Source organism: Scophthalmus maximus, chromosome 20, assembly GCF_022379125.1.
Source record: "Scophthalmus maximus strain ysfricsl-2021 chromosome 20, ASM2237912v1, whole genome shotgun sequence".
In the NCBI taxonomy this organism is placed as follows: Eukaryota; Metazoa; Chordata; class Actinopteri; order Pleuronectiformes; family Scophthalmidae; genus Scophthalmus; species Scophthalmus maximus.
In genome coordinates this window covers 16,310,862-16,337,230 of record NC_061534.1, presented here as the reverse complement: position 1 = coordinate 16,337,230, position 26,369 = coordinate 16,310,862, and the positions used below count along the sequence as shown (strand labels likewise).

Genomic DNA, 26,369 nt, shown 5'->3' with positions numbered 1-26,369 from the left:
AGCATAAAGACTGGAGACTGGGCAGAATGGCTACCTTGCCTCTGTCAAAAAAGGGGGAAACATCCTGACCAACACCTCAAAACTCCCTAACTGAGATATTCCGTCCGTTTAATCAGGACATAATTCAAAGTGTAAAAACAATTATTTGTGCTTTTATGTTTTGTTTTTTATTTTGAACTTTGCAATCACATCTGCTTACAACTATATTATGAAGCCATTTATTAAAATAAGTTGTGACCTGTAATCTCTCTGTCTTTTGAAGGCACGTTCGACAAATGTTTATTTTCGATATATACTGTGTACAAAAGATCCCATTATTGTTGTTGTTATCATCATAATTATTATCCATCAATACTCCAGAATGACGTGTTCTTTCTTGCACTGATTGGCTTGCACAGTTTCATTATAAGTAACGTCTGACCTCTTCCAAGCAGACCCATCACACCCGCTGTAATGAGACCCGACACATGGGGACAGACGTGTCACAGCATCACAACCCTCCCACTGATGATCCTAACTGACCTTTTCTTTCCTCCCTCTCTCCTCTCCCCTCCACTCCTCGCCCCGTCATTCGCCTGCCCTCCATTTTCTCCTGTGCAGATGCAAGGTGTGCCGTCCCCCCCTCCTATCATCATCACCCTCATCGCACCCACGCCCACTTCTTCCACGCTCCCTCCTACGACCGTCCTGCTCACGAACGTCCCTCCTACGAACGTCCCTCCTACGACCGTCCCTCCTACGACCGTCCGTCCTACGACCGTCCCTCCTACGACCGTCCCTCCTTCGACCGTCCCGCCTACGACCGTCCCTCCTTCGACCGTCCCGCCTACGACCGTCCCTCCTACAACCGCCCCTTGCACGAGCGCCCCGTCTATGAGCAACCCCAGCACGACCATCCACCCCACGACCGCTGGAACCCACGTCTCCGTGTGAACCCTGGCAATCAGCTCTACATGTTGGACCAGGAGGAGGTATGGTACCACACACAACACCAGGAATACACTGATTCTGATGCTGGTCTTGAAGGAAAATTTGCTTTAAAAAAATGGGCATGAATATGAGTATCACAAAAACGTTAAAGAAGCATTTATCACATATCTCAGCCTCTGCACTGATCTCTAACGTAAAAAAATCGGCTATATTTTACTTATTTTGGCATCTAACACATTCGATGACACCCTGGTTATTAGCCAGTAAGAAGCTTAAAATATGCAAAGTGAAGGGGATTAGTTACAGAAGTTGTCTACTTAAACGTAAGACTACTTGGGGACCACATATCTGAAAACACACTTGCCACTTCGCTGACATATAAGTCACCCTACAAACTTGGAAAACAGCTGTTTGCATTTGCACATCCAGCAGAAACCTTTGGACTCTTAGTGTTTCTGGCTTCCCTTTCCTTTACACTCTGTTTTGGTCCCTACCGTTTCCTGAGAGAGACTTTTGGCTCTTTAGCTGTTTCCCACTTCAGTATGTTCGCCAGCCAGTCTGCTGTTTATTATTGGTTCAGTTTAAATTAATATTTTATACTTTGCTTATTTATTTATTTATTTGATTTTAATGAATACTCCGAAACTTGGAATATTTTGTGTAGTAAAGGGTTCTGGTTCTAACAGTTCCATTCCATTATGAATTTAAACTGCAGATGATGTTTTAGAATTGTTGATTCACCATTTGGTCTGTAAATCGGCAGAAAACTATAACAAATGATTGCCCATCACAATTTCCTAGAGAGCACAATGTGACGTCGTTAAGACAAGGGACATCGATCTCATGTGAAAACAATGAATTACTCAGTCGAGTTTCTTTCAATTGTCAAATCATCGCAGGTCTAAACTTTAAATTCTTGAAGGTTGAACCTGAACAATCTGGACAGTGGCTTTAAAAGGATTCTCTCATTTAATCAGATTCTATATTCAGATTCTGGAAAACGAGGCCTGATCCCATCTCAAGTTATAACAAGTTTGAAAGAGTTGTTCTGGTGTGTGAGTATGACATGGGCATAAAAGTAGTTCCCAAAAAAAATATTTTGTCTTTTGTCTTGATGTTCTTAACGTGGCCCGTCATAAGATAGTTTCACACAGTCTTCGTGCTACTTGGAAAACCCTACTTTTCAGCTAATATCTGTACCAAAAAAAAAAAGAGGTCAGACTCGGTGAATCTGTCCCGAGTCTGTCCCAGACGCTCAAGATTCCCTGGATCACTGTCGCCTGAGGCTGGCTTTTTTTTCCGGGGTTCATTTCCGGAGCTGCTCTTACGTCTCTAGGAAGCTGCGTATGGCTGGAAACTTCAGTTAACTCTCTGCATTGTCGGAACTGCATTGTGACCAGGGACCACAAAGGAAGAAAAAACAGTCTTAAACTTGTGTTTCTTTCAACCTGTGTGATCCACTTCCCTGCCAACAAACAGCCGCGGAAACTGACATGAACTATTTTTAATTCATTTAGGTAAAGAGAGAGTTGTAATTTTAAAAGCTTGGTGAATTGCAATACAGTGGAGAAACGGCAAGAGCGGTATGTAATCTAATGTAAATTCATGTAAAGTAGTGTAGGGCTGGACAATAGGGCCAAAAACGTTATCACCACATAAAATTCTCATATCAGTCAATATCAATAATTATCACGATAAATGTTAAATCGTTATTTCTTTAGAAACATCCTCACTGTCCTCCTCAATGCATAAGCATTATGTCATTACAAATTGAACTTTTTGGATTTTGTTATTATTTTTAAATTATGATTCTATGATTATTTTAGGGTTACAATAATTATTGTTAACGTTTTGTCGATTAGCCCTGTTGTAGTGTATTGTGGTGTATAACATTTTACTTCATGAATAGATAGATAGATAGATAGATAGATAAATACTTTATTCATCCCAAGCTGGGAAATTCTGGTGTAGCAGCAGCAAGTTTCACACAGCACACATCACACATTAAAAAAAAATAAATACAATATTTACACAATATATTAACATATATGAATTGCCCAAAAAAATAGACATTAAGAATAATAAATTCACAGAATATACATGAAGTATTGACAGTGGAACAGGGTCTATCTGTCAACCGGAGGTGAGGTGTTTTATGTTTTAGAGTTTTATGGCTTGTGGCAGGAAAGATTTCCTGTAACGTTCTTTGTGACAGCCAGCCTGAATCAGCCTATTGGAGAAGGAGCTCCGCTGTCTGTCCAGTGTGAGGTGGAGAGGATGGTCCGGGTTATCCATGATGGACAACAGTTTGTTCATAGTCCTCCTCTCCAGCGCAGCTTCAAACGCATCCATCTTGCAGCCTATTACGGAGCCAGCTTTCTTGATCAGTTTGTTCAGTCTGTTTGTGTCGCTGGCTCCGATGCTGCTCCCCCAGCAGACCACAGTGAAGAACAGTACGCTGGCAACAACAGACTAACATCCTGCTGCACACATTGAAGGATCTCAGCTTCCTCAGGAAGTAGAGTCTGCTCATCCCCTTCTTGCACACAGTCGGGCTGTTGGTTTTCCAGTTCAGTCCGTTGTCGATGTTGACTCCCAGGTACTTGTAGTCCTCCACCGTCTCCACCTCCTCCCCCAGAATGAAAAGGGGCTGTGAAGCTGTTCTCGTCCTCCTGAAGTCGATCACCATCTCTCTGGTCTTGTCCACATGTTATGAGTCCTACTTAGCATTCATAACCTGCATATAAATATGTAATAAATGGTAGAATACAATTGTCCAAGCACAGATACAATTGTTTATTAATGTATTTGTTAATAGCTATAACTCCTCCTGGGCCACACCTGACTATAGCTTGCTGTATAAACAGATAAATAATGACAAAATTAGTTAAAAGCTGGTAATACGTCTTCATAGAACTGTTGACAGTTACGGTGGGGTCCGTGAGACCCACAAGTGGTGCGTTAAACAAATGCTTTAAAATAAATTTGCATCTATATTATAAACCATGGAACATATCATATCTTATAAATACTAAACAGGAGAAATAAAAGCTTTACTCTGTTTGTGGAGGAATTCAGAAACCCCTCCCCATTAACAAACAAGCAACCCTGACACCACTTTTTTAAAACCGGGATAGCAGTTCAATAATATTAATTATGAACCAAACACAGACAGTGCATCCCTAAACCTCCTGCAGGTTAGTGGGGGAAACAAATCTCATCTTGTTCTCTGGGCCAGGAGAGGGTACTGTTCTTCAACTTTTCTACCTCTGCTTTGCAACTGAAGAATTTCTTCTCAAAGAATTACGCAGCTTAAGAAGCCAAGGCCGCCTGATTTATAACACCACTTATAAGACTTCTGTAATGGAGTGGAGCCTGGTCACATCCACAGGTCACCCTCCCATAACTTTTGCAGGGCTTTCATAAGACCAGGGAGATGCTGATATAGTTTTTAATTAGCTCTAAAGCCCACAACTCTGAAACATCAGCACTTTACGTAAGCTGCTGCGTGTGTGGGCATGTGGCAGTACATTTCTTTTTTGTCGTTGTATTTTTTGTAGTTTTTTTATTGTCTCATCCTTTTTTGGTAGGGGATTTCATTGTGATCTGCCTCACTGTTTGTCGTAATTTATGTATTGTACAATATGTAGTACTAGTGCACGGCACAAGATATAAGCCCAGCATTGAGGCACGCTTTCATGTTCAGCTATGCTGGCACGTCAATAAACCAATCCATCCTTATGTGGCCTGTAAAAAATCGTACGGGTGGTGACTTCCCTGTAGTGTGTGTGTGTGTGTGTGTGTGTGTGTGTGTGTGTACACGGCTGCCAATAGTATTTCAACTTGTCGTCACTCAGAGGAATAGAGTGCGCTGTGATCATAAGAGGGCCGGTGCTGCTCTGGAGGGATTGAATGGACAGCCTGGTTCAATTAATCAAGAGCCCTATCCCTGTCTAATTGTTCCAATAAGGCGCCGGCTGTGAATGGAGTCGGATGCAGGACTTGAAGTGCTGATATCCGTCACCGCGGCGACGCGGTTAAATATTCATGCCTGTCACTCACCTCATGCAGAGAGGGTGTCTCTCTCTCTCTCTGTTCTTTTCGCACGCACGCACACACACACACACACAAACACACACACACACACACACACACACACACACACACACTCATCCTACAATTCGTTTCCACCCGTTTTAAATGGCCCTTCAGTGGCTCGCCACGCTGTACGTGTCCATAGCGGGAGGGATCAGTGCAGGACATCACTGTGTTTCCTATCAAACATTTTGATAGCAGCCTATCTCAGACACACACACACCTTTCACCTTTCTGCTCTTCTGTTTGCTTGCATGCTTGGTTCCCGACCTCAGCATCGCCCGTCCCATGTATCTCTGCCTCCTTCCGGCTCGTCATTCTCCTTGTTTTTTAATTCCCTGCATAAATCATTCAGTTTGACTTTTCCTCCCTCTTTTCCCTCCTCTCTCCCTACTCTCTTTATCGAATGTGTCTGTTGTTACACCTCTTCTTTCTCCGCTCCTACCAATGCCCAATCGCTGCCTCCCTCTCTCCTCCTGTCTCCATATTCAATGCCACCCCTCTTTTCCTTTTCCCTTCTTCCCTCTCCATCTTCCTTGCCCTCCTTCACAGTTTCTCCCTCTTCTCTACACTCACCCTGTCACCTCATCCACTCAGCCCTCTCCTCCTTCCCTCCTTCTATCTCGGGGGGGACTGGCAGGCATCTCTGGCTCTCCTGCAGGCCACCTGCTTCTGTGCCGCTCTGTTTTTCCTATTTTGTCGATGTTGGTATTTCATGGATGGAAGCCATCACATCAGAACGATGCCGGAGAGACGTCCTCCCGGAGAACTGAGGTGTCGCTTTGGGGAACAAGGCTGTGGCATCTAAAATGTGTCGCCGTGGAAATGTTTGCCCGTGTAGCTCTCGACTGTGGGGTTCTGGGCTCATTACAATGTTCCCCACTGATGGAGCTGAGTGATGGAGTACAGTGGACTTCATAGGGCTATGAGGAGTTTACACCCTCACTTATATTATAACCTCCCCTCAAGAAACAATAACAATTCAACATTTTATGACCAGAAATTGGTACATTACATAAACGCATGTATCCACATGCACTTAACCTGCACCGATATCTAGTGCGGTATAAATATAAAGATATTTCCTTATATTTATTGCATTTCCTTATATTCCTTATATTTATTTTCCTACATTTTGGTAAATGGGCTGAATTTATATAGAGCTTTTCTAGTCTTATCAACCACTTAAAGAGATTTACAGTACAAGTCACATCCCCCCATGCATATGAAATGCTTTTTCTATCACACACTATTCATACACTGCCGGCACAGCCGTCAGGGGACATTTAGTGTTGGGTGCCTTGCCCAAGGACAAGCGGTCGACCGATATGGATTATTACTAATCTATGAGTCAGATAACCAACATTTGAAACCGATATTTGTCTGCAGTTAAAATGACTCAAAAGGTGTCAAAATTTAAAATGAAACAAACTCTTTGTTGAAATGTCTTAATTCACAGAACATTTCAGCATGACCTTAACACATAAAGTGCAGGGAGCTATCAGCAGCATTATTATGAAGTTGAACAAACAAACAAACATGGATGGGACATTGCTAAAGTCCAGAGAGTAGTGACGGCGGCTGTGGCTCAGGAAGTAGAGTCGTTCGATCCCACCTCCCGCCAGTACACATGCCGTTGTGTCCTTGGGCAAGACACTTAACCCTAACTTGCCTCTGACGGCTCTTCCGACAGTGCATGAATGAGTATGAATGTGACAGAAAAATGCGTGGTAAATAGCAGCGCTGTATGAATGTGTGTGAATGGGTGAATGTGACTTTCCTGTAAAGCGCTTTGAGTGGTCTATATGACTAGAAAAGCGCTGTATAAATACAGTCCATTTACCATAACATATATCAGATAACGGTCTACTCCTACCAAGGACACATTAGCACAGGGGCTGGAGGAGCCGTGGGCCGAACCAGAGACCCTCTGGTTCGTGGACTGCCTGCTCCACCTCCTGAGCCAACAGCCGCCACATAATATTCCTGTATGGGATCCACGTCCACGGGTCCACATTCTCAATGACAAACAGCCCTCCTGGCTCGAAGGAGTCGAGAGGTTTAGTCTGTTTTGAGGTTTGCACAAATGTCCCTCTGACATATTAAGTACACGGAGTTTGACATTTCAATTTAATAACTTCCTTCCAGAAGTTTTGGATCTGTGGACATTCCCATGAACAGTGGATAGAAAGTACCGAGCATTTTTTTTGCAAACATCTGGAGTAATAGCAGACATATGATGCGTTTTGACAGGACTTATGTAAGTTCTCAATAACCGTCTATATTGCGGTAGCTTAAACCTTGTATGCATTGTCTGTTTTTGCGCTCTTAGAAAAGCACCGTGCTGATCCATCATGTCACCGTCCTCTTCTATATCCATTTCCCAAAGCATTTTGTTTGTCTGGTGTTGATTCTGCACAATACACAACCGATATGCTGTAATATTTAGAGATGTGACTAATTTCCTTGGATAATATGATTGTGTTGTCTGAGTGGCGCAGTCTGACACTGTGTGTTCAGGTCAAAATACCCTTGAAAGTTTAAATTAAAGTTTAAATTAAATTGTAATTACAGTACTAGACGAGGCAAAACATGCCTCGTCTACTGCTGTAATTACAATTTAATTTCTCTTTTACTATTTCTTTTCTTGAATTGTCATTCGGTGCTCCCACGAGTGAACATGATTCCTACGCTCATGTCCCATGAGCTGCTGTGTGTGTGACGGGTTGAATTTTATACCAGTGACACACCGAAAAAATGAAGCTGTGTTTCTTAGAAAACAAGCGAGCATGAAGCCTGAAGCAGCAGAAAATGTCACTCATGGTTACTCTCGCTCTCAGATCATCTAATAGGGTTAGAAGAAAAACTATTCGCTGTTGCATAAGCGCTGTTGCATTTCTTTGAATATGTATCTTGTACTTATACTAGTCTATGAAATGTCTTTGGGTTTTGGACAAAAATTAGCATTTCTCACCATTTTAACAAGTAAACGTTGAAACAATGAATCGAGAGAATAATCTACAGTTTAATTCACAATGAAATGAATTACTCTTGTTTTTACTTTGGACCTCTAATGTAATAACTGATTCATATTTTCTTTACTTTGATATCTAAGGCGCTTGATGGAATTTGTTAACAAGGCACTCTGCTAATGAATCTCCCCGCTAACTGGATCACATGGGAAAATGTGTGTGGGAAAAGTCAATAGAGCAATGATGAGAATGATTAATAAGTTTCCTGGGCCAATTTCTTTCCGTCTGTTTTTTTAATAATCTGTGAGATCTTGATCGGAGAGTTTTTTACCCACTGCAGGAGCCGGTGCTCTGCCTCCTTCTGTCCTTTAGGGGGAGTAAGAGGGCTGGCAGTGATGACTGCCTGACATCTCCTCCTCCTCCTCCTCTCATCTCATATTAATCTGAGGTGACAGAGTTTTATATACCGCTGCCACGCAACAGTGCCCTGTCCCCTGAGTCATGTGTCCAGGCTGCTCTCCCTCAAAGTGTGCGAATATTACGCAAGAAAAACACCAAAAAAGCAAACAGACGGGGGGTCAGAGGCCCTGTTTAGCCCACAAGGGTCAGCTATAAATATCAACAAGAAGTAGATGCAGCGCTACAGTGATTTAAGATAAATAGATACCTGTAAATTTCCCATTTTCATTCTAGTGTTGCCTCCCGCTGCGCAATGCTGGTCGGCAGCTCCTCGGCACATCTACGGCTTTGGTGCTCACACCGAAAGCGTTATTGCACGAGCTGGTCTGCAAACAAGCCACAGCAACCCTGTGGCTTTATCCCGCCGCTGCTGTTGTCACACTGCACGAATAGAGACTCAGAGAGGGGGTGGGGGCCACATGTTTGCTTATGGCCCAGGAGAACACATTCAGGTGGCTGTCGTGTGGGAGTTCGCCGGATTAATTATGTAATAAAAGTAGGTGGGCAGTGACTCGCAGAAGAGAGAGGTTGATTGTTTCAGTGAGATGGCTGAACGGAACTCATGAGGGGTCGTTTAACAAAGTCTTTGCTATTTCAGTAACTGTTACATGCACTTTACATAAATTGTCCCCTCACTCAAAAACGTTTCTTTTCTTTTTTTTTTTTTCAAAAGGTCATCTTGTACATACAAGGGTTTAAATGGCTTCCATCTTGCCATTTTGATTAATTCCTCCATCCCGGGGATGGTGTACAGTTTTCTCTATTCTACAATACCTCGGAGGCTCCGAGAGAAAGCTGAAGACGAGGCCCCTAATTTGTCTCCTGCCAACTTACAAGGAGCCACTGCCAGATCTCAATGACCTTAAAAGAAATCCGCTGCCATTTGTCATTTCTATTAAGAAGAACGGTACTTGGCCAGGTACGTCTCTGTGGGATGTGAACACTTACGAGTGGTTTGAACTTTTCCTATGCACTTATCATCCACAAAGACCTGCAATAAACCAAAGCGCATCTATCATTTATATTTCCAGTGTTTATTCTGTGGTTTTATTAACAGCAGCAGACAGGCAGCTGAACAGTGAAAAAACAAACTCAAGTGTTTGTTTCTGTTTTTCTCACTTCCTACCATTGTTTTCTTTACATTAATCAGTTGAAGATTACACTTTTTTCTGGCTTTACAAAATATACAGTCCTTCTGTGCGTGTGGATCTGTATGAAACCTCATCTGAATAAATGGACAAGACAAAAAAAGAAGTCATTTTATTCTACTGTAGCTACAAAGACCTCCAAAGTGCTGTTTGGACAAATAATAGCATATTATATAATATACATATATTATGTAACACGGTGGCATATTAACACTATAGGTCTGTTTGACTGTGTGTCTGTGTGTTTGTGTAGGTGTTAAATTATCTGGGTGTTTTATGAACAACACTGTTGCTCAGGAGGAAGAGGAGGAACATCTGTCCGCGAAAGGACGTCACTGGTCTGAAGGACAAATCGTGCTTTGGGCCAGTTCAGACCCATATCATTGTGCGTGCGTGCGTGCGTGCGTGCGTGCGTGCGCGTGTGTGTGTATAGTCAGTTTGAGTTATAGACCTTATGGTTGGATTTTAGGTTTATTTTAGGGTTATGTTAAGGGGCAAGGGAATAAGTCACTGAGTTGTCCCCACTGGGATAATGAAACAACCAGTATGAGTGTGAACCTGCTCATGCCTTTGTGTGCTTGCGTGCGTGTGTGTGTGTGTGTGTGTGTGTGTGTGTGTGTGTGTGTTTGCGCCAGTGTTAGACACCCTGCAGTATTACTGCCCTGTTAAGAAATAATGGATTGAACAGTTTTTGGACATTACACACACTATTTCTTGCAGTCACACACACACACACACACACACACTCACACACACACACACACACACACACACACACACACACACACACACACACACACAGACACACTGATACACAGCGCCGCATCATATTCCCCTGCTCCTCACCGCTGGGCCTGAGGAAGCATTACTGACAAATGGGCTAGCCAGCCTGCAGCATCGCTCAACACAACCTGCCAAGTTGAACAAAAACACCCTCCTCCCTCTTCAGATCAATGGCACTGCCTTCCCTCCTTTCTCCCTTCCTCCATGCCTACCACCACCACAACCACCTCTTCCTCCATGCCTACTACCACCACCACCACCTCTTCCTCCATGCCTACCACCACCACCACCACCTCTTCCTCCATGCCTACCACCACCACCACCACCTCTTCCTCCCTGCCTACCTCCACCACCACCACCACCTCTTCCTCCATGCCTACCACCCCCGCCACTACCTCATCCTCCCTGCCTTCCTCCAAGTGCACCATCCCTATACAGCCTTCTCTCTCTCTCCAGGACTGGTGTCTGTTGTTGGGCTCTGTCTGAAATCTGACAAGCGTGTACATTTTTTATTTTCTGATTGTTAAAAATTCTCATCAAAAATTTAGCAAATTCAGTCCTGCCTATTATTACAGTCACGGATGCTTAAATCCACCGGGCATACGATGTACATTTCAAATAGGGTGAGATTGTTTGCTGCATGACCTGTGTCAATAGCGGCCAAACATGTCCCAGAACCTTAAATGAAATGTCCAACTGCAGATATTCTTACACTTGTGTGTTTATTTTTTTAATGGTCCTACTTTGTGATCAAGTTCTTTTTAGGTACATCCGTTCATTCATTCATTCATATCCACTCATCTACAAGTTATTTCTGTCTGACAACTGAGAGAAAGCAGTTTGATGAGCTCCAGTTAATTAAAAAGAACTGGTTCATTAAAGAGAAACTCTGCTGTAGCCGCTCTAAACATGTGAGACACAATGTCAGTTACACCATCACCAAGTGGACTTTTTATAAAAGACAATAACAGATATCTTCCCACACTTTGTATGGGTATTTATGGTCACCAGATATTAATTGACCCTGACCTTTTGTCTTACCTCAGTCCACATTAAACCATGTAAGGTATCTTGAAGGCTTTCCAAGTCGTCATGAAATCTGATAAAGACATTCAAAGGTCTTCAAGAGGTTAGTGTTTTTTCTTAACCTTGCGGCTTTTCTTCTGCAACTTCTAAAAAAAATCACTGGGTTAAATATTGACCCAGTTGGGGCTGCAGTCAGGGGCGTACTGGCCATCTGTGTGATCTGGAGAATCACAGAACGGCCGGTAGTCCAGGGCAGCTGACAGCCGGCACGCATGAATGTTTTTTCAGCTGAAGCTGGATTTATGCTCGAAGCATCGGCCCCATAAACTGATCGTTCCGTGCGCACGGCGGCTGTGAGGTCACCGCAGCGCCAGGCCGCTTATACTCGCGCTTCAGGCGCGTCTGACACAGTCTTCCCCTAAACAAAGGGTTTAGACAGTGGCAACACGTGGCAAGCAGTGTGTGACAAGTGTGTGACAGATAGATTTCTTGCAATATTTGTACAATGTCTCCAGCAGTGTAGGGAACATTTACATTCAGCACATTCAGAGTATCCTCTCTGCTGCCCGTATATATAAAATGTACTGTATGTCTGAAAAAAAAAAATATTATTATTATATATCAGAATTATGGTCGTAGAAATATGAGGAAAAATCATCTGATACATTACAATATCCTCAGGAAATAATCTCTTCCAGGAATTACGGCACACAATTGTTTACAACAAGAGCATACAGTTCTTCGTAGATATAACCTCCTAAATTGCTGTCAAACTTCACCAGATAGATGGACTCAACTATGAAATGTACAAAATTTCTTCTGGGGGAGCATACCGCCGGACCCCCCTTAGGAGTCTGTTGTCCACCACCATAGTCTCAAAAAATCGATCGTAAATACATAGAAATGATATTGTCATCCTGTTCACGCACGTGATTTACACACTGCTCCGAAGATAGAAGCGTTTGATGCATCCGACGAGGCCTGTTCGTATGAACTCACGGTATGAACGGATGTAGGAGAAACTTAGGATTCGATTATGAACATGTTCTTGCATGAGGCCCAATGTCACAAAAAAGTTCAATGTTTTACCGTAAACATTCACCGGCTAGAAAGCCGTCGAACAAGCTTTCGGTTCAGTCAAGTTATCTTCAGCTAACGTTAGCTAGGTAAGCATTAGCTAAGAAAATATAACAACAGCTATTAAAGTGCAAATTAACCCTGGACCACTATCGTGAGTCGGCTAATTTGAAGATTAAAAACCATTTATGTTGGTACAATTTAAGCAGCACAGCTACAACTAATTCAATTGATAACGTGTGTGATAGATTTACAGAAGGTGTGCGAACGATCAAGCATTGACAATAGTATTGGTTGCAGTTGGGGGGCCCAAATCAAATTCTGCTTAGGGCCCCATATAGGCTAGGGCCACCTCTGGTTGTACCAATTGCTGAGTCTGGTTCCTTTGGGGAAACTGGTAAACCACCATTTTATATCAAGTATACCCTTGGGGCCTGTTCTGTGGTGTGGGGGTTAATGGACATTACAAATTCTAGGTGGCATCCAACTGGCAACCCACCATGACGTCACCTGTTTGTGAACGGCCATTTTGAAACTTTGAGTTTCACATTTGACCAGCGTCATCCTGTTCTTTTTTTGCAACCAGACGTAGAATTGGGGGGTGGGTCTGAGTGCGAGTTTGTTCTCTGTGCCTGACTACACCGATTGGACAGAACAGCTATCAATCACACTTTATTCACTCTCCAATGTAAACGTTGCTTTATCGTCTATTTTGCCCTAAATGAAACCATAATTTACAAAATGAACATCAAGCTGTATTGATGAAGACTTGAAACTCGCGATTGAACATAAACTCCTTATGGAAAATGTTTGCTGACGTTATAAATCAAGTGAGAAGTAGAGTCATGGAAACAGTCTTCTTTTCTTCTTTATCCAACCAGTGAATATCAGGCACTTCGGCATTGGCTTCATTTTCCAGACCTGGTGACTACTACGTCCATCTTTATATACAGTCCATGGTGGCATCAAACCAGGCCTTTGGGCAGTAGTTTATTTTAGCAGATATTGTGAGCTAGATCAAATTGTTCCTTTTCTTCCTTTGGCCACTCATGGAAACCCCAGAGCCAGTGTTATGTCACAAAACCAGCTGCAGACCCCGCGACATCTGACCAATGAAATCCTGCCACATGCAGCTTTAAAATAGCCTTCAGGTGTGATTGTCGTGAAGAAAGATATTCTGGGTCTTTTCCATGCGTCAAGCCATCGGTGACGAATTGCACTGGGCAGGGCAGCAGTATAGGGAACGGAATGAGTGGACTTGTTCTCATTCAAATATATGTGATTGAGGAAAATTACTGTATTCACCTCCCTCTAATTGGATAGTGTAGACATCAAGATGGCAAGTCAGGAATTTAACCAAATTGTACCTACATGTATTTGTGCATCTCGCTCATTTCGTGAAGTACATGTTTGCATCCAACTACTTTAAATCCTGCGTTTAAAAAGAAGAGAATTTAAGTTGTCGATCTGTATGGAAAAGACACTAACCACCTGTGCCTCAGCATGTTGGTAACCTTCTCACAACTCACACTGTAGATGAAAATGAATGTAGCCCATTTGTCTCCTCTGGATCCCATGGCAACGGCTGAACAATCTGGACGGAGAGAAACATCATTCTAACCCTGCAGAAAATCTCTACTATCCATCCCTTCAATAACTACAAAACCATTCAGTGGTATTACCTGAGTTTTGATACTCCTCCATGCTCGCCTCACCATTCCTCTTTCGCGGATTCGGAACTGGTGCGGCGCTCGGTCAGACATTATGAAACCACTTGTGCTCATTATGTATATTTAGAAACACTATAAAGCAACGATGTCGCAATAAAGCAACAGTACGCAGCTGTGACTTTATTTGCGCTCCCAATCAATGACGAGTTGGTTAAACGTGAGGTTAATTTAGGTTTACTGTTAGTCGTCGGCACTCAAACATTTTCAATCAGACGAACGGAGTGCTCGGCCACTCCGTGCAACTGTTCCCTACATCAATCTGGCAGAAAAAATGAAGAAAAGATCCACGCACTGACAAGACTTGGATTTAAATGGAATCGGGATGTGCTGATCTAAAGTTGGGTGTCTTTTAAATGTTGTTTTTCTTGTCTGACAATGTCACTCTGGCATATTCTCAGAAGGGCTTGACAGTATGGCGATAAGAAATATAAGTTTATGCTGTTTATACGATCGGATCTATAGTTAGCAAAGTGTTGCCAAATAAATTAACATGACATGTTTAATGACGATATTGAATTTTTTCATGAACTGATTTTATTATCTTGTATTAGGCCTCTATTAGCCAAAATTTGTCCACAAACACATACATCTATGGAACATCAATTGATTTCCTGATTTTCCTGATCTTTGTAGTTTAGAGTACACAGTGATTCAGAAATTACTATCATACAGATATTTTTTTTTTCTTCTTCATTACATTACATTCAATTAGCAAACGCTTTTGTCCAAAACGCCTTACAATACCATGAGGGATATTACCCAAAAAGAGCAAGAATCAAGAGAGTACATAAGCATCTAGCAAACAGGCAAAAACAGCTTACAGGTGCTCATTTTAGAATTTGTATTTATTAATATATACTATATAATTAATTGAAATTCAAGGAGTAAGGTGCAGTCTGAACAGGTGAGTTTTCACGTCTGCGACGGAAGCATCGAAGGGTTTCTGTTGTCCTGTTGTCAATGGGGAGGACAGAAAATAGACGGGATTTAGATGAGCCGTGGCTGCCTGCCCCTCGCATTGAGATAGCAGAAAAGCCGTTTGGCAGCAGCAGAGCGGAGTGGACGGGCTGGGGTGTAAGGTTTGACCATGTTCTGGATGTAGGGCCTGAGCCATTGGCAGCACAGTTTATCGGTGTCATTTGTTTGGGGGGCTGGGCGGTATTGGATCACTCATTGCGCACTTAAAGATGAAATCTGTACATTTACATAACGCATGTTGTCGCAGAGAGATTAGCAAAGTGTCATGGAAGAAGTATGCTGGAGCTGAGCCAATAATATTAATGCTGTTAAATACAGCTGTGCTTTGCCTGCTATGACATGTCAAAATGACTCCTGTGAAAAAGGCTAATTTGATGGTGAGAATCGTCACATTATGCTGGAGTGTTGATCCAGTGGCCACTGGATAAAATGGTAAAATTTTATGTTTGAAGCTAAATTTTTTATTCAAAAATTATGAAGGTATTTCACTCCCAATAACTGATAACTGTCATTCAGCCAGGACAAAAAAAAACAACAACTTGATAAGATGGTTTAACTTTTTCTTGAGTCATTTCCCCAGCAAAGGGGGAACTCGTTAAAATTAACATACTGTATATGCTCTGTGCATTCTCACAGTGGATTCATAAAGAATGGATGCTGCTGCTCAAGGACGTTGTTTCTGTAATTTCATCACAACGAGCAATATGTTGGTCCCAAGAAAGCTCCGCATTTCAAAGTAGCTTCTGTGCACTTTGGTTGCACAAGCAGCAGCAGCAGCAGCGTGGAGTGGAGTGGAGTAATCACATATAGGCTGTTGATTTACGACGCTCGGCCCTGATTAAGTTGGATGAAGAGACTCGTATCAACAGGATCCCGATGCTGTGATGTGAAGCATCTTCTGCCTGGCTTGTCTAACCAGATTATGGCAGCGGAGGTGGGCATTTGTGGGCGTGTGTGTGTGTGTGTGTGTGTGTGTGTGTGTGTGTGGGGGGGGGGGGCCATACAGCTGTAGTGGAGAGTTTCAGTAGTTTGAAGTGGAGCAGTGTCTGCATTAAATTTGTATGTGCCCTCGCTTTGACACACATGCGCACGTACCAAATAGTGTTTTTTGTACACACTCGCAGATGAAGGCGCCCGCTCACACACAGAAACGCATGCCCACTCTGACATTCTCTCTTCTTAACAGGGCTCCTTCAGAGTGAGTGGCACTCAGCGGCTGTCTTGTGGTGCATACGGCTCAGTGCGACCTGCCAGTGTCCTTCACTGTTGTTGGCTTCGCCCCAAAGCCCCCCTGGGCTGCACTGTCCTGTCGCGCTCTCTGAAGTTCGCACCAGCCGTGACACTGGTTCTCTCTCTGCGTGCACACTAGATCTTTTTATGTTCCAACGTTGCGTTTCTGTCAGATTCTGGTCTCGATAGGCCTCGCCGAGAACAACACAACAACAACAACGAACAAGGCTGCGATCATTTCAAAAAGAGGTTATGTCGGTAAGGATCCATAGAGGACAGCTCCTGCAATTCCCTTTCAAAGGGCTGTACCTACAGTCGTGTACCAACACTAATTCATTTTCTTGGCCACTTTGGTGCAGAGGGACACCATGACAAGTTCAAAAACACATCCATTACACGTACACTCACTTGCCACTTTATTAGGTACACCTGTACAATCGAATGCAATCCAATACAATGCTTTATCCATACATTTTTAACTTCATGTTAATCATTTAGTTGGACTTCTTATATTAAAATGGTTTCAAATTTTTTACAGACCCAATTTATAAATACGACAGGGAATGGATGTCAGAAACTTATTTCTATATAATAAGTATTCCCTCACAAATAAACATGAAACATATTAGCACCTCTTGGAAAGCTTTAACAAAAACTGACCAATATAGGCTTTGTAAAGGTAGAATGTGCCAGAGCCGTTGTACTGGATTACATTGGATTCTATAGTTGCGCCAGGAAATGTATCTATGTATATATCATTTATAATTAAGTTATGTCTGAGGTCGACGACACGATAAGATTGAGGTCGTTCATTGGTTCACCGCTTGCGCTTTTGTCCTGTCTCGTTTCTCCCGCAATTCTAAGGAATGGCGGACAATCAACACGACGACGTCACATTCTGTGCATTCTCTATGATTTTTATCTCCCAATCGAGTTAGGGTTAGAGTCAGGTTTAGGGTTCATTTTCGTGACAGACTCAAGTGAACATGAACCGACAACTTGTTCATGACCTATCAAAAATGATGAATATATTGTTTTTTTAATTGAATTGAAATACTTTATTTTGAAACATTTAAAAAAAAAAAAAAATTAAATATGCGTGCTGTGTATGTCACAGCCTTTCACCCTATAATTAACTTTAATTAACTATAAATACATATGATCTCTACATCTTTATACCGTCAATGTAGGCACCTCTCTTCTTTTGCTGTTCCAACATATTTTCATATCTTCCAGTCAGTGGCAACGGAAATACAAATCTACTGTACAACCACTCACGTTGCGATCTTTTATCATGTTGTGGCCCTACGACACAGATTTTTTTTTAAGACTATATGCAACATCAGCATGCATTTTAGGTCATGTTTCTGTCCTCTTGACAAATCCTCCTTTTTATCTCTGTTTTTGTCTCCACCGACTTCGACTGAGAAAAAAATATCTGGATCTTTAGCGAGGGACTTCCGTCACTGTCATGTCCGTTGCCGTCTTGCCGCCTGCATACAGCGGGTGTATCTGAGCTTGTCTGCCAAAAACAGAGTTGATAAAAGCGAAGCATGTGGGCCATAAAACCAAAAATTACCCAGAAAACGTCGCCAAAGAACTGAGCAGAAATGATCCTTTTATTTTTTTTTTAGAAACAAATCTTGATGCAGCGATTTCTTTATGTCTTTGTGTATTTGTTTGATTTCTGGGTCCCGATGCAAACAAAGCACTAACACTGGTGTATTGGTGTTCAGTCAGGATTTATAAATTTATACTTTGTAGGAGAAACTGTATTTTCTGTGTAACTGTGATCTTTCAAAAGGACCAGGGTGTCTGATTAGTGCCGCAACATTCTCCCCTGTATTTTCCCTCAAGTATCATTTTTATGAATTCAGGGACTGCGGGGCCAAATGTGGTGGAGTTGTGAAATGCATATATTGTTTTCTTTTCGTTTAGTTTTCAGTTCTTCTACATCAGATGAAGTGCAACAGTCTCTGTGGATGATGGTAACATTTCTAGCTTTGTCTCTTTCCAGATAAACCGTTGTTGCTTCTACTTTTGTTGAATGATGTACTAAGATTTAAAAAAAAAAAAAATGATGTAACTGCTTTCTGCTGTGGGTTCATCTGACCCCACATTAATCTTACACATATTTCTTGGGAGAATTTCATCTACTTGTTTGCTGGTGGTAGTTGCTTTCACCAGTTAATTCCTTATTTTGGATTTGTTTACTCTGAATTAGGAGTTTTCTGGCCATAAAATGCTCAGATCGATTCAACCACAGCTGTCTTCTACAGCTGTTCGTTCAATAGTTTCAGGGTTGTTCATCAAGCACAGTGTGTACGCAGTGCTTGGTTCCTCAAATGTGACAAAGAGGAGGACGTGGAGTGCACAGTTTCTTTTTTCTGTACAGTACGTCAGGATGCAGTGTGTGTGTGTGTGTGTGCGTGTGTGCGTGTGTGTGTGTGTGCGCGCATGTGTGTGTGTGTGTGTGTGTGTGTGTGTGTGTGTGTGTGTGTGTGTGTGTGTGTGTGTGTGTGTGTGTGTCTGTGTGTGTGTGTGTGTGTTCTGACCTTCTGCTCTCTCCGTGCAGGTACACCCTTTGCTGATGCGCGAGAGGCGCTCAGAGTCTCACAGGAACAAGCTACTGCGGCGGACAGTCAGCGTTCCTGTTGAGGGACGGCACCATCCTGAGATGGGTGAGCAGACAGACCTTTAATATCAGGTGGAGTCAAATCCAGTTCAGGCACACACTTTTTCAAATGATCATACATGGAGCCATCTCTCTCTCTCTCTCTACTGGCCCTGCGGAGATCTGTTTCGTTTCGGATCTGTGAGAATACTTTAGCAAAAGTTAATTTGAGGTTTCAGCAGCCTGAGTTAGACAAATCAAGTGCATTTCTGCCGAAGTTGCAAATAAATCGTTTCATCTTTCTGTTTATCCAGATACAGTTCCCTTGCTAAACTGCAGTTGAGGGATAGTAAGGAAAAAAAAAGAAGAAGAGAGAGAAGGGAAGTGTGTGCTAAATAGACTGTCCCGTCAGATAATACCTACTTTATATGACAAACTCTGGTTGCAGAAGTCTGGTATTCTCTCCAGCTTAACGTTAAAAGGCATCTTCCTTGTAGAAAGATGCCCGGGATGATGGCAGCAAGCAAAACCTCTTCCAAGCGTTCGTACGCGCAGTCGAGTGTTTTATTTTAACCCAGACGTGAACATTGTGGAGACGTTCGCACATTGCTTGGGGTGATGCCCTGGAGGCATCTGAACTTATTCTTCAACAGCCACGTGTCCATTTTTTATTTTCAGAAACGTTATTGCTTGTATTTCCTGAGCTTAGCTTGCTTGTCATAACTGTATAGTTGCATAGCAACGGCAGCGGTGTGAAGCGCTTTGCACCCTTTGAGCCATTGCTCTCTTTGTAACTAGCGGCGTTCACAGCCGCCCTCTGCATCTGAGCGGAGATAAAAGGATCACGTCAGATCAGAGCCCCACGCGGCTGTTTTCTTTCTACCCGATTTTTTTACTCGCTGCTCTTTTGTCAGGTTGAGTGTTTTATCTGTCGCCTTGCTTTGAAATGAAATTCACGCACTGCTACCTTAATAAGCGTGCACATCTTTGTAGTCGTCCATCTCTCAATTTGTTCCTCAGCTGAATTGGAGCTTTTATTTTTGCCGTCATCTCCTTCCCTTTCTGTTATGCTTTCTGAACTTTTCAGCTTTAACTAACTTCTCTTTCGTGTGCTGCTGTACTGTATGAATTCTCCTCGGCCTCTGTGAAACTGACCCTCTGTGAGCTACCTGTCTCTGTTTGTTTTGTCTGACTCAGTCCCTCCGGGCCCTCTACAAATGTCCCGCTCAGTCTCTCCCTCTTCCTTCATCCTCCACCCCTGCGTCTCACTCAGCTATTTTAAGGGCTTCCCCTGCGACGTCCTCTGCCACCTCTTTGCTCCCAAACTGTTGTGCTGATTCAACCAGATTTCCCCAAGTTTTTCGTGTGAGTGACTCCCTGACCTCTGGGCAGTCAAGCACTGACATCAGTTGGTGTGGTGCATTTTGACATGCAGCGTGCTGACATAGCAGTGTCAGTTCATATTGCCCATGTGTAAGCGCATTGCACACACACACGCATATGTAAGCGCGCACCGCTACAGGCCCTGCTGCACTGACACCATTGTGGACCATCTGTGTTGCCCACGCCCAAAGAGCCAGGAGAGATTAACAAGCCCCAGGCAATTAGTAATTATTAGATCAACAAAAAAGCAAATGGAGGCTGTCGTGAGGCCACAGCCAGAGACTGTGTCCACAGGGAGGCTATGTGACCTATTTTATAAAACCCCTGACACATAACACTGAGCTGGTGGAGGTTCAGTGACAATACTAATTCAGTGTAAGTAACTGTTCAGTGTGCACTGAGATTGTTGAGTCATTATAAGAAAATGCATAGTGTGCTTTGCTTGGTTTGAGCTGACACAGTTCAAATTTTGGACTTTGTCACACATTCCAGGTGTAATTCATAGGTAAATTAATCCATTAATAAGGGTACACCTTGGAGTGGCGAGATGTAAAGATATTATTCCCAATTCAGGTTCATAATTTTAATTCGGGTTATTAATTGTGTTGTGCATCGGTTTGGGCTCATTTGGTTATCAGCAATAATTTATAATTATCAAAGATAATTATGAATTATGAAAATCATGAGTATTTTATATTCAATATTTATCAATGTTACTAGCATCGGGGCACCACCCGGAAACCGGGACCAATAACCAAATCGTCAATTCAGTCTCAACAATTAAAGGTGTTCACTCAAAATGTTCCTATCTGGTAGATATGAGCATTTATGGAGTGAACTGAAGGTGTGAATACGAGCACCGACTCTGTCAACCAGCCAATATCACAATGTACATGCAAATAACACAAAACAACGTCTCTTTAAAGTATAACAGCATTTATTAACTTTAGCAATATCAATGTACAATCAATACTATCAACAAATGTCTGTTATAAGCTAAGCTACCAATCATATATCATATGATTATCATATGAAAAGACAACAACAAGCAAGAGTTTGTGCGTGTGTATGTGTGTGTTTGCGACGGTGTGCACAAGCGTGTGCCTGTGAAAAGGGGAGGAGGAACAAAAGGGCGGACGTGACCGGGGACGTCGTGTGGCGCCAGAGAAAGGTGGGGCGTGAGACCTCAAGTTAAACGGCGGCTACCTTTAAACATGTGACTCTAACAAAGGAGAGATCGGGGACGAAGTCAACTTCGGACCAGAATCTCTCCAGCACCCACGAGTGTGTGTAAATGTTTGTTAGTAGGAAAGCAAAGGGAAAGCTAACAGAGCAGCAGTAAGGCTCATGCGATGATGACGGAGGTCCAGCACCTGGTCTGTGACGCAGGGGCGCAGCGGCGCAGCGGCTCAGCCGCTGAGTCTAAGTGAGAAGTGGTTACCTCCTTTGTAGGACAGAGGAGCCCACCTGATCAAAGCGGGTTTCCTTCCTGGAGAGCGATGAGCGGTGGGCATCGCATTCTTTTATAGAGTCTGTGACGTCACGAGACCCCTCGCGGTGCCGTGCGGGTCTCTGCCAATGAGGGATGCGGGTTGGGCTGTGTCCAAATCAAATGGCTTCCTTTCTTTGTTCTCATGTTTCTTCAGCAGACCATTTGGCATTCCGGTTTCTCATATACCCACAGTGCTCGTGCACAACAATTGAAAAGGTTTACATGCTCTAATGTTCAGTGAACAAATCAGTTTCCTCCTTCTGTCCATTCCTGCAGCTCTTCTTTCCAACCTCTGTCTGAAACACTTGGTTTTAGCTCCTGTCTCTTTAAGGCCCCTCCCTCCCAATGAAGCCCAGTCTGCTCTGATTGGCCTGCTGGCCCACTCTGTTGAGATTGGTCAATGGCTTCCATCGAATTTGCACCAACCTGTATCGAGCACCACAGGCAGCTACATTAAAGGGCTGAACGGCCAAAAAGTCTGCGAAAAATAGTGACGCCCCATCTAGCAAACAAAGTACCAAGGTTTCTCCATCTGACTCACGTAGGCACCGCGAGGTAACGAACACCACGACTATTCCCTTGCTAAAGAGACAGACTGCTAACAGAGATAGAGCTAAAGTCTCTACACCGTGACCGTACACTGCGCGTGCGTGCGTGCGTGCGTTAAATTGCAAATAAATAATAATAATAACCCTAAAAATTACAAATTTTTAAACAGAGGAGCCTAGGACTCTATCCCCTTCAAATCACCTTGGAATTTTTTGGGGCCTGGTTACACACCTGACCTGATATAAATAGCTTCTGTGGTCCTGTGTTGCTCACTGAGGAGAACATGGCTCTAATACTAATTACCAATGCTGCCACTGACATAATTAAGGGCCAATGACGGTGGAAATGTCTGGAATTTTAGTTTTAAATATATTTTAAAACACTTTGTAAAGGCCATCCTGTATGACATTCTATTGCAGAGGTGACTCTCACAACTCTCACAGTTATGGATGGTGAATGATAATGTATGCTTCTTCACAAATGAATAAACCAGGGTTTGGTCACATTCAATTCTTAATTTTAGATGATTATACCCCAAGGCACTGACAACAATCAGATGGAAGACATTGGGATCCACAGTCGATCCGTGATTAGCCGAGCTCGCCATTCCTTAAGAGTTTTTGGTTTTTAGTTTTTTGGTTCCTCTGTTGCTGTCTGAACATATCAAGTGATGGAGATACATTTTCCTCTTTCATTCATTTCAAGGTTTTTTCAAGGTTCCGAAAAATATTTTAAAATCGAGGAGGTAATTAACGCATAATGGAGACATTCATTTTGCGGGATAATTACGGTGCAGCGTAAGCATTTTATGCAAATATGGGGCCTAATTAACATTTAATGATTGTGACAGGGAAATTACTTCTCTTAACTAGACAAAAAATGTTGCTGTCGCTTGTTTGTTTTATGTTTGGTCACCAACTACTTACTAGTAATTCTATAACTGTATAAAAGGAGAAATTAAGTATTTATTGTATGTACTTTTTTTGAATGTATTTTAACATGGAGCCCCTAATGTTAACAAAGCTTTTGGCAAGGATCCCTTAAAAAATGTTGGTGACAGCAAAACATTCTGCTGAATACTTTACAGTTCAATGATAGATTCTCTTAAAGATGGCTTATTCTTTAATTGGTAATATGGCCAGTAGTATTGCAATGTAAGGAGCAGGACACCAACAAAACAGTTTCGAGCTAATTTCCACGACAATATTAGATGTACAATCCTCCATGCTTCAGTTTATGATGCTCTAGTTAGATACACAGCAGGCAAACCAAAAGAAAACATTCACTCTCTCTCCTTATCTCTCATTAACCTCTACAAAATGTGATGCAATAATCCCCATTAATGAATCTGGCCTTTAATGTTTTGTGTTCAAATTGTAAGTTGACTTCATCTGAGTATGCTCTTGTTGAGAGAAACCTTATTATCTGAATGACTTTCGCCGTAGGGGGACAAAAAATAAATAAATCGTGGCACAACAAAGCTTATTGGTTGTTAACTTTGGCTGAATAGTTTTTCAGCAACAGTGGTTTAAACATGTGGCGACTTCTCCCCAGTTTGTCCTTGTAGTTCTCACTTATTCTTCTAGCCATCTCAGCTCAGCAGACAATGGTGATAAAGCAGGCTCAGCTGAGCAATTGTTTCCAGTGCCCTTTGCAATGTGTGGCCTTCATACATATATATATATATATATTTTATTTTTTTTCAAAGGTCTGCTCATACAATTTGCTAGCATTCAGATAAAAATAATACATCATCAGTTTCCGCATGAGTACCGTGATTTTGAACCCACTTTCTCCCCTCTTCTTTCGTTTTCTCCGTTCTGCACTTTGTATTCTGCCCCACCACACGACCTTTACACTTTCCACTACCTGCGCCACAGTTCTGACATCACAATAAATCAAAGAAAGAAAAGAAAAGGTTTAATGGTGGTTGTTCACACCAAACGCAAAGCATATTTTCCGCAGTCAATGTCAATGCAAAGACAAGAGTTCGCTTCACTCGCTCGAATTGAAATATTTGAACTCAAGCGAAATATTTGCGCGGCACGCTGTCGCAAAAGCCAATTAGCGATTAGATTCTCCCGAAGTCAGTGACGTTCGCGTCCGAAAGAGAACAGGCGAATATCCGCGAGTTGCATTTACTCAGGCGAGTAAGCCAAACTCGGCGGGAAATGGAACGAGAAAATTTGCTTCGCGTTTGGTGGGAACGCACCATTAGAACAGAGTAAGAGGCGTTACCAACGGATGCAGACCAAAATGACTCCAGACGCAATTGGATAGACCTACAACTAATGAGAGCAACGACTCATGTGACGTCTGTTTGGCGAGCAGCTGGGCCAGTTGATAGATCGAACTTTTCCCGAATCCCGTTGGAGGCACAGCAAAGACTTCCTCCTTGCGCACGAAAGCCCTCAGTGCCATTAGTTGTTCTTCTTTTAGGGAAAACCGACCAACAGGTCTGTTTATGGATGAGATAGTGGATGCTCGTTCATCAGCGGCAGCCGTCTTGGTTGTTTGCAAAAGTCTCTTCTCTCCGCGTCATTGTATAAGCCCCGCCCATTATCAGATAAACAGTTGTGATTGGACCGGCAGCATTTCTGCCACTTGGAAGTCATTTTTCCAACGGAGGAGATCCAGACCGTAGTCTGGCAGAGCAAATGAAATGAGCTCACAGAATTCGTCTGGGTCCCAACCTAACATGGGCTACAGTGATATGTTAAATTCTTGCAACATTTAGTTTTTGCACAATGTATTAAAATGCCTGCATCATGTCAAGTTATTACAGCGTGCACGAAAGGCAACTTTCAAAATTGAACAACCCTAGTCTCATAGCTTCAGCTTCTATTCTGAGACAAGGTCTCCGTTTGAGCTGTGACAAACTGTAAACTCTGTTCTGTCTGATATCCTCCTCTTTTTCATCCCTGTAGCTCGTTTTGGGTCTCATCTGTCTGTCTTGCACCTCATCTCCTCTTCTTGCACTCCCTGTTCTCTTCTCCTCTGTCCTGCCCTACTCATAAAACAGATTCAATCAACAGAATCTGAAAATCTCTTCTTTTCTTTTTTTACGAATGGTGTCTAAGATTTTTACGATCTTAAACACCCTTTTTATTATCGTATTCTATACACGATAGACTTAACTGATTTTTTGAAAACACTAACCAATATCACATAATACAAAAGCAAACCATTAATGGAATATTCCATCCCACAGGGGCCAAATAGTCCTCAGTGCTCATTAATTCACGTGGGCGTACAGTCACACAACAGCAACGCTCCTGGATGCCGGGCTACAGGCCAATATTTAATGCAACAACAGATGTACATCAATCACCATTATATTGTTATTTATTCCTTAATGCACTGTCATCAGTGGATTTTGTGCTCCGACGGCATTTATCTTCCATAACATCCTTTCATTGCACTCTGGTGGGCCTTGGAATCAGTCTTATTTGTGAGGATTTACGTACTGTCGGTGTGCCTAAATAGCGCTCTTCTTCTGCTACAGCGACAGGAGATAACTCTCCCTCCACCTCTTCTAGCTTCACCTTGTTGCTTTCATCCTTTGTCAAGAGAAAAGGCCAAGTATACAGCCCAAAACTAGCCAGTGCACAGGATCCGTAAAACATTTGAGGCTGTAGCTTCGGTGACCCTGGTCCGTTTTTCTCTCCTCCCTTTTTTTTTTTGTTCTCACAAGTGTGTGTGAGAGAGATAGAAAGAGAGAGAGAGAGAGATATTGAGAGAGTGAAAAGCAGAGATTTTATGTTTCTTTTCTATGTATCTTTATGAAACTGTGGCGGGACAAAAATAGTATAGATAGTGTATATATTGTAGCATATATACAACACATGCAGGGTATGCATAGCCTGGGACCCAGAAGAATTCTGGGAGCTCATTAAAATGTGC

The 26,369-nt window shown here is 42.6% G+C and overlaps 1 protein-coding gene across 4 annotated transcripts in view; it reads left to right on the top strand.

The window, feature by feature from the left end:
• syngap1b (synaptic Ras GTPase activating protein 1b) overlaps positions 1-26,369 on the top strand; it is a 136,563-nt gene that overhangs the window by 37,816 nt on the left and 72,378 nt on the right. For all 4 annotated transcript variants that reach the window (XM_047329500.1, XM_035608399.2, XM_047329498.1 and 1 more), the window contains 2 exons: positions 601-971; positions 19,004-19,109. In XM_047329500.1, coding sequence (XP_047185456.1) covers positions 601-971; positions 19,004-19,109 — 477 coding nt within the window. The remainder of the gene's footprint in view (positions 1-600; positions 972-19,003; positions 19,110-26,369) is intronic.